Source organism: Aquarana catesbeiana, linkage group LG02 (assembly GCF_042186555.1).
Source record: "Aquarana catesbeiana isolate 2022-GZ linkage group LG02, ASM4218655v1, whole genome shotgun sequence".
In the NCBI taxonomy this organism is placed as follows: domain Eukaryota; kingdom Metazoa; phylum Chordata; class Amphibia; order Anura; family Ranidae; genus Aquarana; species Aquarana catesbeiana.
In genome coordinates, this window is record NC_133325.1 from 121,144,555 (window position 1) to 121,161,042 (window position 16,488).

Sequence of the window (16,488 nt, forward strand, 5' to 3'; positions counted from 1 at the left end):
ACACCACAAACGCGCCATGATAAATCGAGCTGCAAATCGCAATGCGTGCCACTTGCAACACTAAAATAAATAATGCTATAGCACTGTGTGTGGTGTGTTATTTTGTCCGTAATACTCTTTTAAAACAAACACTCAGTCCATATACATAAAACAAAGAAAATATAGTCCCAAAACACAATGGTGAACTCTTCACATGTTTGGAATACTTTTGTTGAATCAAGCAAACAAGTGCAGTGACGTGCCACAATCCGGGGACATTTCCTGTGTTTGGAGTGCATGCTGGACCAGGAAGTGGGCAATGGTCAGCCATTACTGTCTATTAGTTGCTGGAAACGCTGAGTGCTGGTTTTTACGCATTATTTCATGCGAGTTTACATCTGTATGTTTTAAAATGAGGAAAATACGTGTGGTGTGCAATGATCTTTTGTTTGAGACTTCCCTAGTTGATGTACTGAGCTGTGGTGAGGAGGCACCTGGAGCAGAGTGCTGGGATGGCAGGGCGGTGAAATATGACAAAGTCTATGGTCCATGTAACGGAGTGCAATTTGACCCACATTACACCCCCGCACATCTGCTCCACCACTGTACACCCCCCACACATCTGCTCCACTGCCGTACCCCAATGCTCTGTCTCACCACTGAACCATCTTCTCATCTGTCTTAACACTGAACTTATCTGATCATCTGCCCCACCACTGTAACCCCCTTTCTCATCTGTCCCACTACTGTACCTCCTGTACATCTGTCCCACCTCTGTTCCCCCTGCTCATGTGTTCCACCGATGTACCTCCTTTCTCCTTTGCACATCTGCCCCACCGCTGTAACCCCCTACTCATCTGTCCCACCAATATACCTCCCTTTCTCCTCTTCCCCGCGACTGTCAGCCCCTGTACATCTGCCCCACCTCTGTACCTCCTGTTCTTCTGCCCAACCATTGTAACCCCCTGCTCATCTGTCTCACCAATGCACTTCCTTTCACATCTGCCCCACTGCTGTACCCCCTTGCTCTTCTGTTCCAACAGTGAACCCCCCTGCTCATCTTTCCCACCACTGTAACCCCGCTTTTCTGTCCTGCCACTGAACCCCCTTCTCATCCCTCCCACCACTGTACACCCCCTGCACATCTGCCCCACCACATCTGCCCCACCACTGTACACCCCCCTGTACATCTGCCCCATCAATGTACCCCTTTTCTCATCTGCCCCACCACTGTACTTCCCTGCACATCTGCTCCACCGCTGTATCTCCATGCTCTTCTGTCTCACTACTGAATCACCTTCTCATCTGTCCTAACACTGAACCCTCTGCTCATCTTCCCCACCTTTCTCATCTGCCCCACCAAAGTACCTCCTCCTGCACATCTGTCTCACCTCCGTTCCCCCTGCTCTCCCGCCCCACCACTGTAACCCCCTGCTCATATGTCCCACCAATACACCTCCTTTCACATCAGCCCCACTGCTCTACCCCCTGCTTTTCTGTCCCACCATTAAACCCCCTTCTCATCTGGCCCAACACTGAATCCCCCTGTTCGCCTGACCCACCGCTGTACTCTCTTGCTCTTCTCTCCCACCTCTGAACCCCTCCTGCTCATTTTCTCCATCGCTGTACCCTGCTGGTCATCTGCTCCACCGCTGTACCCTCTTCTCATCTATATGTGTGATATGCAGAGTGGTGAAAGGAACCAGAGATGAGACACATCTACCTGTCCTGGCACACTCATCCTGCTGATCCAACTCTCACATCCAGACCACATGCTTGTATGTGATATATGTGATGTCACATTCAAGCATCTGGAAAATATGCGCAATGATGAGCTCAGGTCAGGGGCATTTTCTGAAAGCAGTGGGCCTGTGTGCAGGATCAAAAGTTGAGCCCTGCAGCTGAGAAAAAAAGCGTGGCGCGAAGTGCCGCAGCAAAAGTTGGGTGTGATTTTCATTGCGCTGAATAATGGCTGTGGCTTAAAAGGGACACAGAGTGCAGGGTTCAGTAGTAAGTGACGCAAAGGTTCAGAAATCATTTCAACAAAGTTCCCAGAATCTCAACAGTAATTCCACATACTGTCACTTGATTGTGGTTTTCTCAATCACCGTGAAATCTCTTCTTTCTGAGATTGGTAGGGGCAACCAAGTGAGTTATCTTCCTCCAGATGGTTGGTGGGCCTAGCAGGGCTGATTGGCTTTAGCAGTGGCCAATGACAGTCCTCCTGAAAACAGGGACCGCGCCCCCCCCCCCGCCCCTCTGGTATAGCACTTATTTGTTTGTAGCTCATCCAGAGGGCTGATCAATTTTTAATACAAACACATTGAGCTTCATGCGCCTGAATAGATTTGAAATAACCAGCTGCCCGGCTATAATAAAACCGAACTCTGTTAAGCCGGTCATACATGGATCGAAATTCAGCCAGTTCACAGCAGGGACTGGCCGAATTTCGATCCATGTATGTGCTAGCTGGTTCATGTTTTGTAAGGGTAGAAAGGAAAATTTACCAATGTAAAAGTAAAATTCTACTTACAGCTATTTCTCTGCATGCAGACATAGAAATTCCAGTACCTTCTATTTGTTTCAGAGCATAATCACGGTCATCTTTCCTAAGATGAAGCAAAGAGAAAAAAAAAAAGGCAGTTAGTACTGGTGTTGTATTTATTCACTTGAGAGATTCATGCTTTAACCACTAAAGGAATATTTAACTGGTAGGTTATCCAAATTCTAAAACACACATTACACCATGTAAAACATCTGCCTTCAAAAGTTCACAACAGAAGCACTAAAATCACAGCTCCTTTTCTGATAGGCCCATGTCAGACTAAAGATCTTGTAGCTGCCAGCAGTAGGAACGCCATGCTGGACATTGCAGGAAGTGGCATAGTAACCCCTGCTAGCACACAATGCTCTATAAATGGTGACCTACATTCTGCTGCCTTTTGGCCAATGAGGAAACAATGCCACCATCATCCAGCTAATGAGAAAGTGAACACATACAAGCAAATGTTTTCAATACACATTTTAGCAATCCTGTCACAGGGAGACATGGGGCCTATTTTCGCTGGAAGCAAAGACTTGGCAGCCCTTTAATGTAAACATTAGGTGCTGTCAAATCCTGACACAATGATCAGTATTGTAACAATGCATTGCAGTCCTGGTCCCCTGAAGTCACACGAGGAGGGAGGGGTACAAACTATTCAAGAAAGGGTTAGGCAAGGAACGGGTTTCAAGGAATTTCTCCTTTTTTCAAGCCTGACATTATTTAAACATTTACCATTTTTAATGCACAGGATGAGTGCACTCTTTTTGCTTGTATGACTGAAAATTGTTGGACAAACTGAAGCCCAACTTCAAAGCCTTGACTGTGATCTTTGTGGATGAATTACTTCACAGGCCTATAAGGCATAGTATCTACAAGAACAAAAATCTGAAGCTTGAGGTCGGAGAGGGCTTGTTTCAAAGTACCTTGAGGCTTCATGTACACTGCTGCTGGTAAATGGAGCAGTTGGGCATTTTTTTCAGCTGCAACTGAACTCTCCTCTATGTTATCTTATCAGTACATGTAGACAGGGTCATTTAGGCCACTTTCACACTGGGGCGGTGGGGTCGTCGGCGGTACAACAGCGCTATTTTTAGCGCTGCTGTACCGTCGTTCTTGCAGCGGTATTCGGCCGCTAGCGGTTTGGTTTTAACCCCCGCTGGCGGCCGAAAAAGGGTTAAATCCGCTCGTACAGCGCGGCTATAGCCACGGTATTACCGCGGTATAGCCGCGCTGTCCCACTGATTTCAATGGGCAGGAGCGGTTTAGGAGCGGTGAATACACCGCTCCTTCCCCGCTCCAAAGAAGCGGCTCGCAGGACTTTTTTTACCGTCCTGCGAGCGCACCGCTTCAGCGGAGGCTGTTTAGGGGCGGTTTTCAGGCTGTATTTTTAGCGCAATACCGCCTGAAAACCGCTCCAGTGTGAAAGGGGCCTTATAGTAGTTTCTAGGCAGTTGAGTTTAGAAGCATTTTTTGGAAAGCAACAAAATGCGTTCAGGAGGGATGTTCAGAGGCATTTGAAACGCCTGTAACAGCTTGTAAGCACGTGCAAATGTGGTAACTCGCGTTTAGGCGCGTTTCATTTAGAGGCGTTTTTAATAAAACGCTTCTAAACCGCAAAAGCAGCGCAGCAAGTAAACGCGGCATAACTGACGTTTTTAAACATCGGTTACTATCTGTCAAGTTAAATCATTCAGGAGCGGTTGTAAAACATCCCGTGTACATTAAGCCTAAGCGCTTGTTATGAATATGTAAATACTTTACAGCCGATTCACACATATGTCAACACCGCATACATACTATGGGTTACATTCATTTTAAATGGCACCCACACAGCAGAGCACCACAACGCACAGTTGCACACATGCTGTAAACCGTGATGCATGGTCAATTGAATAGGCTGCCTTGATACACCACGCATTAGTGTGCTGCATCTTTAAAATGTGAATAAGCTCCAATGTCCACAGTCTATGCACAGGTGCACCTAATAAACAGGTCAGATTTTGGGGTGGTGAAAGCTATGTACAACAGATATAAAAAAAAAAAAAAAAAAAAAAAAAACACTTTCCTTTTAAATAAAGGTGTCCAGTAAATGTCATACTGCTTAGGCCTCATATACACTGCAGCTGTCAAAGGGATGTTTTACAGGCGTTTGACTTTTTTTTCTGCCCCTATACACCCCTCAATCTTAGCCTGTGTCCACACATAGGTGTTTACAGGCTTTTAGAGGCAGGGGCGTTTAAGGGCAGAAATATGGACACACCAAAATCATGTTCAGCAGAGGAGCGTCAGCAGCATAAGGCCTCATACACACAAGGCTCTTCTGATCGCTTTTCTCCTGACAGAGATAGGAAAAGTTAAAAACATGCCTAAAAGCTTGACCGTTTATTCATTTCAATAAATATTCTGGGCAATAAAATGAATGTCCAAACGAGTCTTTAACGCTGCCTTTTCTCCTGTCATGCATAAACCAGAACGTTGTAAGGGGAAGATCAGACAAATTATTAATAGCTGTTTAGTTAAGGCTACAGTCACATAAATATGCTGCAATCCAAAAGATCACGATGAACAGGCTCCAAAGCGGTGTCATCAACAGGGTGATAATACGCTCTTCTTCTGAAAGTCCTAAAGTGGTACTTTTGAGCCAAAAGGGAAGGACTGAGTGTGGGAGATGAGCAAGTCTGCCCAACTCAGTGTTGTCCTATGTGTCCATACACATTAAAGCCCCATACACACGATTAGATTTTCTGCTGATTTTTGATTTACCAAAACCATGTAGTGCAAGGGTCTGCCTGATTGCATACAAATTGAAACTCCTAAGGTCTGACCTCATATTATATGGTTTGGGTAAATCTGAAGACAAAAATCAGCAGAAAATCTGATAGTGTGTATGGGGCTTTACAGGCAGAAGAAAAAAAAAAAAAAAAAGAAGTGCTCTGGTTTGCATTTTTAAGAGGTGTTTTCTGGCAGAAAAAACAAAACAAAAAAGAAACGCTAAGCGATTCTAAATACCTGTATTTATCGGCGTATAACACGCACATTAAATTTTAAGAGGGAAGTGTGAGGGGAAAAAAAAAAACTTTTTAAATAAAGAATTTTGAATCATAAGAGTCAGTGTCCATCAATGCAGCCTTTTCAGTGCCCATCATTGCAGCCTGATCAGTGCCCATCTGCAGCCTTGCCCAGCAATGCAGCATGATCAGTACCCATCATTGCAGCATGATCAGTGCTCATCTGCAGTCTTGTCCCTCTTTGCAGCATGATCAGTGAGCATCTACAGTCTTGTTATTGCCGAAATAGACAGAGGCGGATCTCCTTTGTACTTGGCTCAGCTCGAAGTCCCGCCCCTTGGCCCGGCTCCTGAGCCTGAATCTAGGACATTGTGCAGAATTAAGTGCACTCCTGTGACCTACAGGAAAAGTATGGCCATACTTCTCCTTTAAACTTTGAATACAAAATCTTTGTTATCATCCTCATACCTTAAAAGCTAAACTTCAGGCAGATATAAAAGACAACTAATTCTGTATTAACCAGTTCCTGCCCGCACTGTAGCCGAAAGACTGGGTCCATGACTGTCCTCCCCTGATCACGCTGCCCACGCACCCCTGCGGCGTGCAAGCGGCGCACTCTGAACACTGCTCCTTAGAACACAGCTGATCACGGTACGGGGTAAAGGGCCAATCACAACGCCCCTTTAACATGTGATCAGTTGTGTCCAATGACACAAGCCGGTTAACAGCATTCCTTTCCTCAAGCCGACAGTGTAAGGAGAGCGGATAACTGGCTTGCGTTAAAGGGACATCTACACAGATAATCAGGGCACTGATTATCAGTGCCGTTCCAACAGTGCTGCCCAATCAGTGCACACCAGTGCAGCCCAATCAGTGCCCACCAGTGAAGGAGAAAAACATTTTTTTTCCCCCTTTAGGTCTTTTTTTTTTTTAGCAAAAAATAAAAATAAAGTGGTGATTAAATGCCACCAAAAGAAAGCTCTATTTGTGTGAAAAAAAAAAAAAAAAAAAAAAAAAAAAATATTATAATAATAATAATAATAATAATTATATATATATATATATATATATAAAATGGGTACAGTGTAGCATGACCGCACAATTGCCATTCAAAGTGTGACACTGCTGAAAGCTGAAAATTGGCCTGGGCAAGGCAAGTGGCTAATACACACATTTTATTTATATATATATATATATATATATATATATATATATATATATATATATATATATATATATATACACACACATACATATACACACACACTCCAGCCATTTTATTAGGTACACCTGTTCAATTGCTTGGTAACACAAATTGCTAATCAGCCAAACACATGGCAGCAACTCAATGAATTTAGGCATCTAGACGTGGTGAATACGACTTGATGATGAAGTACAAACCAAGCATCAGAATGGAGAAGAAAGGGGATTTAAGTGACTTTGAATGTGGCAATGTTGTTGGTGCCAGATGGGCTGGTCTGAGTATTTCAAAAAGTGCTTATCCTACTGGGATTTTCACACAACCATCTCTAGGATTTACAGAGAATAGTGCGAAAAAGAGAAAATATCCAGTGAGTGGCAGTTTTGTGGATGAAAATGCCTTGTTGATGTCAGAGGAGAATGGGCAGACTGGTTTGAGATTATAGAAAGGCAACAGCAACTCAAAAAAACAAAAAACACTCATTACAACCAAGGTATGCAGAAACCCATCTCGGAATGCACAACACATACATCGAACCTTGAAGCAGATGGGCTACAGTAGCAGAAGACCACTTCTGTCAGCTCAGTACAGGGAACAGACTACGATTTCACACAGGTTCACACCTGAGTATTGTCATCTGCAGGTGTGTGTGTGTGTGTGTGTGTGTGTGTGTGTGTGTGTGTGTGTGTGTGTGTGTGTGTGTGTGTGTGTGTGTGTGTGTGTGTGTGTGTGCGCTTCTCTCCCACCAGCTGCTCCTGCTTTTAGAGAGCTTTTTACAGAGAGCGGGGAGGGGGCCAGTAAATATGTCCAAGTGTATGTCCTCTGTGTAGCACCTCCTATATGTCCGTTCCTGCAAATTCTCTTCAAGACCTTCCAACAGGCACCACACATATAAGAGTCATCAAAAATGGCCCTTTTTCTGTTATTGTGCTGGAAGAGCTCTTCATAGTGCGCTCCCAGCACAAAGACTGATCTGTAACCAACAGCTCCTGATCTCGTACTAACAATCAGGAGCTGGGAGGACCAGTGCTAAAGGCACTGTATAAGAATGAAAACCAGAGAAAATAGGACTACAGGGGGAGAAGGTTATGAATGCTATCACAAGCTGAGAGACAGAAAGCGAAGTGAAATCTCCCAACAGGCATGGGCAACAATATAAATTTGATACAAGCATTTCACTACTTCCATGGTTATCCATAAAAACAAAAAACAAAACAAAAACAAACCTTGGACTGGAGTTTGGCTTTATTGGTTGCACCAGGATATTGCACTCATCAATACAGCTCAGTACACCAGCCATACAGGTCATTAAGTGCCTAAGAACTTATAAATGTGAGAGAAGCAATGCATCATGGGACATGTAGTCCCGGGCAGGACGTGAGGCAGATTTTTTTTTACCTGGTTATAGGGGCACACTATACTATACTTTGCAGCCTGCTATTGGGGCACTCTGAGGGCAGGAGGAACCAGAAGCAGCGGTGGGGGACCCTAGAAGAGGAGGATTGGGGCAATTCTGTGCAAAACCATTACACAGAGCAGGTAAGTATAACACGTTTGTTTAAATAAAAAAAATCCAATCACTTTAACCACTTCAATACAGGGCACTGTCCCCCCTCCTGCTCAAGCCAATATTTAGCTTTCAGCGCTGTCTTTTTAAATACCGTATATACTCGAGTATAGGTCGAGTTTTTCAGCACTTTTTTGTGCTGAAAGTGCCCCCCTCGACTTATACTCGAGTCAAGCACTTTTCTGCAGCAAAAAATGTCATTTTCTGAACCGACTTTGGGGCCCCGTATTTCAGGGCCACTTGGTGCTAGGAACCCCAAATTTGGTGTGCAAACCCAGTGGAACTGGTAACATATCCAAAGCTGGAGTTCCTAGCACAAAGTGGCCCTGAGATACGGGGCCCCAAAATCGGTTCGGAAAATGTCATTATCTGCTGCAGAAAAGTGCTTGACATTTTCTGAACTGATTTTTGGGGCCCTGTATCTCGGGGCCACTTGGTGCTAGAAATCCCAGCTTTGGATATTTTATGGTGCTAGTTCCACTGGGTTTGCACACCAAATTTGGGGTTCCTAGCACTAAGTGGCCCCGAGATACGGGGCCCCAAAGTCGGTCAACTGTGTCCACCTACAGCAATGTCATTTCGGGACACTTTGGGTTCAGAGACCCCAAATTTTGGCTGCAGCTAGGGGGCATCTAGGAACCCTTAACTACCGAGTTTGAAGTTGGGGGGACCTATGGCTGCAAATGGGCACAGTGAGGCATGCAAATGGGCATTGTTGACCCTCTTTTCCACTTACAGTAGCTGTGCATTTCTCACCCTAGTCTTATACTCCGGTCAATAAGTTTTTCCCATTTTTTTGTGGTAAATTAGGGCCTCGACTTATACTCGGAACGACTTATACTCGAGTATATACGGTAACAATTGCACGGTCATGCTACACTGTACCCAAAAAAATTTTTATCAATTTTGTTCCCACAAATAGAGCTCTCTTTTGGTGGTATTTGATCACCTCTGGGATTTTTATTTTCTGCTAAACAAATAAAAAGACTGAAAATTGAGGAAAAAAAAAAAAAAAACAAGTTTTTTTTTCGTTTGTTACAAAACGTAAATAAGCAAGTTTTCTCCTTCACCGATGGGCACTGATAAGGTGGCACCGATGGGCACTAATATGCGGCACTGATGTACATTGATAAGATGGCACTGGCAGGCATTGGTGATGGGCACAGATTGTCATCAATTGTGGGCACCGATTGATGTGTGTGTTTATATTTATATTTATTTTAGTTAGGTACCTGGTAACTTTTTCTAAGAAGTCTTCCAGGGCAGCATCCGAGATAGGCTCCTCCTCCCTTTAACAGGAAACACATTAGTCCATTATACAATTTGTTAGCCTTACCTGCGTGCCTCAGTTATATTAAAAGCACTGAAGGAACGCTCAGTAAGCTAAAGCTCCCCACTATACCTGGTATTATTGCTTTAGGGTGGAAACTAGTGCTGCTCTGGAAGACTTTTTAGAAAAAACAGTTACCAGGTAACCAACTCTGTTTTCTCGCATTGTCTTCCAGGGCAGCATCCGAGAGGATGCATCAAGCAATACTTACGAGGGTGGGGATAAAGACTGGAGCATTTTAGGACCAAATGCCTGGTCTTGGTCGGACAGCTGGTCTATACGGTAGTGCCTTGCAAAGGTGATGAAGCTCGACCATGTCGCTGCCCTGCAGATCTGCTCCGGAGTTGCCCCTGCTTTCTCTGCAACGAGGTTGCCCAGGCTCTGGTTGCGTGTTCTCTGATCCAGCTTGGAGGGGTGAGGTTTTGTGCCTCGTAGGCCGTCTGTATGGCAATTCTTATCCATCTGCTGATAGTGTTTTTCAATGCCTGTTTTCCTTTATTGGTTCCTGCATAGAGGACAAATAGAGAGGTAGTTCTTCGCCAATCCTTCGTTCTCTCGAGGTATGCGAGTGTATCTTACATCTAGCTTATTGCAGGTGTCTCTTTTCTTGCTGACCATAGATTTTGGAAGCGATGGGATGATGACATTTTGGGTCATATGGAATGCCGAACAGACCGAGTAGAAAAGCCGGGTCTGGCGAGAGGATTATTTTGTCCGTTTGTATCAAGCAGTATGGTTCCATCATGGAAAGTGCTTGGATTTCGCTCACTCTTCTGGCCAATACTAGGTCAACTAGAAGTGCAGTTTTTATATAGTAAGGTTTTTGTCTGAGCTGTCTTCCAATGGTTTGAACGGGGGAGAGAGAAACCCTCTGAGCACTGTGGACATATCCCATGTTGGAGTTCTGTCAATTTTTGCAAATATAGCTCTTTTTAGTGACATTAGTAATCGCTTTATCAGCGGATCCTCTGCAAGCCTGGTGTCCATGGAGGAGGAGAGTGCTGCCACTTGAACCTTAAGCGTGCTCTGAGAGATGTTCTTGTCTGCTCCTTCCTGTAGGAAATCCAGAATCGTCGGAACCGGTTTGTTTTTATTCCAGGAGACAAACTTTTTCCTCACTTTCTCGTAGATTGCTCTAGTCATGGATCTCCTGCCGTCTAGGATGGTGTTGATCACTGTCTGACAGCACTTTGTTTTGTAGTCTTACACTTTCAGTAACCAAGCCAAAAGCTTCAGGAGTCTGTGGTTCGGATGGTTGACTGGTCCCTGTGATAAGAGATCTGGAAGAGCCGGCAGTGTTAGTTGTGGCTGGATGCTGAGGTTTTTCAAGTGGCTGAAACATGCTCTTTGGGGCCAGTGTGGTGCTAGGAGTATCACTGTTTTCTCTGCCTTTTTTTGAATCATTCTTGGTATGATGGCAGTTTGAGGGAATGCATAACGCAACTGCCATCCCCAGCTTTGGCTAAATGCATCTACTCCACTGTTGCCATCTGTGGGATCCAATGAAAAGAACGTTGGTAATTTTGTGTTTGCCTTGGAGGCGAACAGATCTACCTCAGGTACTCCACATGTTCGTGTGATCTGCGAGAAGATTGCTTGGCTTAGAGACCACTCTGTTTTATAGTCTTCCAGCTCAGAAAGTCTGGCAGCGTATTGTCCGTTCCTTTCAGGTGGATGCCAGATATTGATATTATGCTTGTTTCTGCCCATAACAGAGTTGTTTTTGTCAGCCTAATCAAGCTTTGGGATTTTGTCCCTCTCCTTGTCTGTTTTAGTTATGCCACCGTCGTGGCATTATCTGATTGAACCCTTACATCTCTCCCCTGTATTGCTGGTTAGAAGGCTTTTAATGTCTCTTCCACAGCTTTTGGCTCCCTCGTGTTCGAGGAGGCTTGAGACCATTTGGAGTTCCATTCCCCCTGTGTGCAGAGCTCCTCCATGTGTACTCCCCAAGCTAAGGCGCTGGCATCTGTGGTGATCCTGACAGGGTTGGATCTGTGCCCTTCGATGTATCGGAGCGGATTGAGCCACCACTGGAGCGTTTGTTTAACTGAGTTCGGAACAGAAATGGACATGTCTAGGGATGAATGGTTGCCATCCCACTGGGACAGAATATAATTCTGTATAGGTCTCATGTGAATCTGCACCCAGGTGATGGCTGGGATTGAAGACGTCATCAGTCCTAGCACTGCCATTCCTTGTCTGATCATGATAGAGTTGGTCCTCAGAGAGGCTATTGCCTGCGTGATTTTTTCCCTCCGTTAGGAAGGTTTTGGTTAGTCTGGAGTCCAGTACATAGCCCAGGTACACAACTCTCTGGCTTGGGGTCATCTGCAATTTTTTTGTATTTACTATTCACCCCAGTTTTTGTAGATAGGACATACTTGTGCGCAGGTTGGTCTCTAGGGTTCTCAGCTGAATCTGCAAAGATCAGTAGGTCGTCTAGTGGTATGACTCCAATGCCTTGTTGTCTTAGGCCCTTTAGAGTTTCTGCCATTATCTTTGAGAAGATCCTGGGCGCAGAAGAGATGCCAAAAGGGAGAGCTGTATATTGCAGGTGTAGGGTGGTTGGCGGTCCCTAAATTGCGAACCTCAGGAATTTGATGACCTTCCTTTATGGGGACATGTAGGTAGGCATCCTGTAGGTCTATTGTGGCCATGAATGTTCCTTGTGGTAGGATATTTCTGTCGAGTGGCTTGAGGTTCAGTATGAGCCTTAGCTTGGCTGACGGTTTTTTCTTTGCAAAGATATGCAAATAGAATCACGGTTGCTCCTCTTTGAGGGACATGGCGAATCACTTTCTGATTTGTTAGGTTTTCCAGGGACTCTAGAAAAGGCCTTTGTCTGATTTTCATCCTTTGGTAGGATGGTTACTAAGTACTTGGTTGGGGAGCGGGCAGAAAACTCTATTGCGTAGCCCTCCACTATGGTGCGGCAGATGAATTAGTTTCCCGTTGCATTCATCCACTGGTGGGTAAAAGCTGCGAGTCTGCCCCCCACCTGACGACCGTAATAGTTTTTGTTCTTTGGGTTAGGTGGATTGAGGATGAATTCTCCCTCGCCTTTTTTGTTTTGCTGTCCCCAGCACTTCTTTGCTCCCGGCTTGTTGATTTTTATTTTGAATTGCCGAAAGGGCACCTTCTCCCGCTTCTTTTTGGTTTGGGGGAACCCATTGTTTTTTGCTGCGGTCCTGTCTAGCACAGTTTCTAGGTCAGGCCCGAATAACATATCTACTGCGAATGGGATTCAGCATAGTCTGTTCTTGGAAGCGATATCACCTTCCCATGACTTCAGCCACAGGACTCTTCAGGCTGAGTTCACTAGAGCTGTGGCCCTTGAAGATACTCTCACGGTTTCAGCCTAGGCATCCGCTAGAAAAGCTGCCGCTCTGGTCAGTGTGGGGATGGTTCTTACCAATTCTTCTCTTGGTGTGTCACTTTCCAGTAGCTCTTGTAGCTGGGTCAACCAAACTAATAAGGTGCAGGCTGTGCAGGTGGAAGCTATTGCTGGATTCAGGTTTGCCGCCCCTGCTTCCCAGGCCCTCTTCAGGAGGGCTTTTATCTTCTTATCCATGGGGTCGCTTAAGGTACCCGCATCGTCAAAAGCTAGGTCGGATTCGTTTGTGACTCTTGCTAAAGAGGCACCTACTTTGGGGCATTTAGCCCAGGTCTTGGTATCTGCCTTTGCAAATGGATATCTGTGTTTAATCGCTTCTGGTATGAAGTTTTTTCTCTGGTTCTTCCCACTCTTTTTGACAATGTCTTTAAGAGTTTGGTGTACCAGAAATGTTCTAGGTTTCTTGGGCTACAGTCCTTTATACTTTGTCATGTAGGGTAAGCTCTGCAGCGTTTTGTTCTTTGATGCCCAGCGTGTCGGCTATAGCTTTTAGAAGACTGTCCATATCTTCACGTTGCCGTCTGCTGCCAGATCTTCTTCCTCAGCGTCTGAGCATATGCCTCAGATTCATCAGACTCTTCCTCTTGCCGTTATGCTTGCTCCCCGAAGGGACGCATGTCCCGCTGGTAGATGGGGTGCGGGTTTGACTAGCACTTTCCGGTGTCTCTAATTTCTCAATTGCTGAGTGTAGTGGCGCCATGGTGCTTTTTATTGCTTTTTTGAAAGAGCAGAGCAGGTCTTTAAAAAGGTAACCTTGCGATTCTTTGGCCACCATCTTGTCTATGCATTTTTGGCATAAAGGTTTGTTACAGTCAGGAGGAAAACTGTGGCAGCAAGAAGCGCATGCTTTGTTGCCGCTTTTTGTTCCTCTGGGGTCCTTGCCTGAAATCAAGCACAAAGGGTCCTGTCAGGTAGGCAATTTGCCAAACTGCATGTAAATAGACAAGTTTGTAGTGAGGCGAAGACAGGTGACTCCAGAGTACTCGGGCTCATCTTGGAGCTGTCCTGGCTTTCAAAGATCTGCAGGGCAGCGTGGAGAGCCAGACATGGTCACCCACCAGGGTCCTCTAAGCAGAGGGACCTATTTAACTGCTTCCTGCGTGAGCTCTGGCACCGCCCCCAGCTGACCCCGTGAAGGTTGGTGGACATACCTGCACATGCCACTTCTGCTGGTGTTCCTCCTTTCTATTAGGGAGGGGGACTTCCACTGTTGTTTTTTGTCCTTTTTTTTTTTTTTAATTTGCGCCGCCGCCCGGAAAATGACGTCACCAGAAGTGCCCCGCTCCATAGTTTTCTTGGAAGGCTTGCAGCTTGGTACACCCTGTGGGGCTTCCATGCGGGAAAGACTGCAAAGTGCAGCGGCTGCTGTTCGCGGTGGCAGTCGGGCGGACAAGTAGGCAGACCAGGGAGAGAGAGCTGGATGTGCATGGTCACCGTGGCGGTCAGATGGGCTAGCAGTGGGCAGACAGGTGGCCTACACCAGTGGAGAAAGCGGCATCATGGGGAAAACGCCAGTGGCATGACTTTTAGCTTGGTTGCAGACCCCTCTGTAGGGGTGAAACCTCAGGCAGAGCGATTTGCTCAAATTGCTGCCCCTGCTTGCCCTCCCAAGGCCCACTGGGCTGAATGGGATGCTGGACAGGGAGTCTCCTGCAAAAAGCACAGAGGCTTTGGAAAATAATAAACGTTTTGCAGCTCCTGTGGGTCCGGAGGAAACAAAACTAAACTACTGAGGCACGCAGGTAAGGCTGACAAATTTATAATGGTGGACTAATGTGTTTGCTGTTTCAGCAGGGAGGAAGAGCCTATCTCGGATGCTGCCCTAGAGAAAGATTCGAGAGTTTAAGTCAGGGCTCTGGCTGGGCCATTCAAGAACAGTCATGGAGTTGTTGTGAAGCCACTTCGTTATTTTAGCTGTGTGCTTAGGGTCATTGTCTTGTTGGAAGGTAAACCTTCGGCCCAGTCTGAGGTCCTGAGCACTCTGGAGGTTTTCATCCAGGATATCCCTGTATTTGGCCGCATTCATCTTTCCCTCGATTGCAACCAGTCGTCCTGTCCCTGCAGCTGAAAAACACCCCCACAGCATGATGCTACCACCACCATGCTTCACTGTTGGGACTATATTGGACAGGTAATGAGCAGTGTCTGGTTTTCTCCACACATACCGCTTAGAATTAAAGGCCAAAAAGCTCTACCTTGGTCTCATCAGACCAAAGAATCTTATTTCTCACCATCTTGGAGTCCTTCAGGTGCTTTTTAGAAAACTCCATGTGTCTTGCACTGAGGAGAGGCTTCCACTGGGCCACTCTGCCATAAAGCCCCGACTGGTGGAGGGCTGCAGTAATGGTTGACTTTCTACAACTTTTTTCCCCATCTGCATCTCTGGAGCTCAGACACAGTAATCTTTGAGTTCTTCTTTACCTCTCTCACCAAGGCTCTTCTCCCCTGATAGCTCAGTTTGGCCGGACAGCCAGCTCTAGGAAGGGTTCTGGTCGTCCCAAAAGTCTTCCATTTAAGGATTATGGAGGCCACTATGCTCTTAGGAACCTTAAGTGCAGCAGAAATTTTTTGTAACCTTGGCCAGATCTGTGCCTGGCCACAATTCTGTCTGAGCTCTTCAGGCAGTTCCTTTGACCTCATGATTCTCATTGCTCTGACATGCACTGTGAGCTGTAAGGTCTTATATAGACAGGTGTGTGGCTTTCATAAACAAGTCCAATCAGTATAATCAAACACAGCTGGACTCAAATGAAGGTGTAGAACCATCTCAAGGATGATCAGAAGAAATGGAACAGGGCCTGAGTTAAATATATGAGTGTCACAGGAAAGGGTCTGAATACTTAGGACCATGTGATATTTCAGTTTTTCTTTTTTAATAAATCTGCAAAAATGTCAACAATTGTGTTTTTCTGTCAATATGGGGTGCTGTGTGTACATTAATGAGGAAAAAAAAAATGAACTTAAATGATTTTAGCAAATGGCTGCAATATTACAGAGTGAAAAATTTTAGGGGGTCTGAATATATACACACACAATTATTATTATACGAGATAGATAGAATATATATATATATATATATATATATATATATATATATATATATATATACATACATACATATATACACACACACACACACACACACACACACACAGTATCTCAAAAAAGTGAGTACACCCCTCACATTTTTGTAAATATTTTTATTATATCTTTTCATGTGACAACACTGAAGAAATGACACTTTGCTACAATGTAAAGTAGTGAGTGTACAGCTTGTATAATAGTGCAAGTTAGTACACCCCTAAGTGAAAATATCCAAATTGGGCCCAAAGTGTCAATATTTTGTATGGCCACCATTACATTTCCCAGCACTGCCTTAACCCTCTTGGGCATGGAGTTCACCAGAGCTTCACAGGTTGCCACTGGAGTCCTCCTCCACAACGACGACATGGAGCTGTTGG

At 45.2% G+C, this 16,488-nt stretch overlaps 1 protein-coding gene across 1 annotated transcript in view; it reads right to left on the minus strand.

Annotated features, from left to right (window-relative positions):
• LOC141127178 (cyclin-dependent kinase 8) overlaps positions 1 to 16,488 on the minus strand; it is a 145,698-nt gene that overhangs the window by 103,216 nt on the left and 25,994 nt on the right. Inside the window, exon 2 of the mRNA XM_073613403.1 lies at positions 2,513 to 2,588. Coding sequence (XP_073469504.1) covers positions 2,513 to 2,588 — 76 coding nt within the window. The remainder of the gene's footprint in view (positions 1 to 2,512; positions 2,589 to 16,488) is intronic.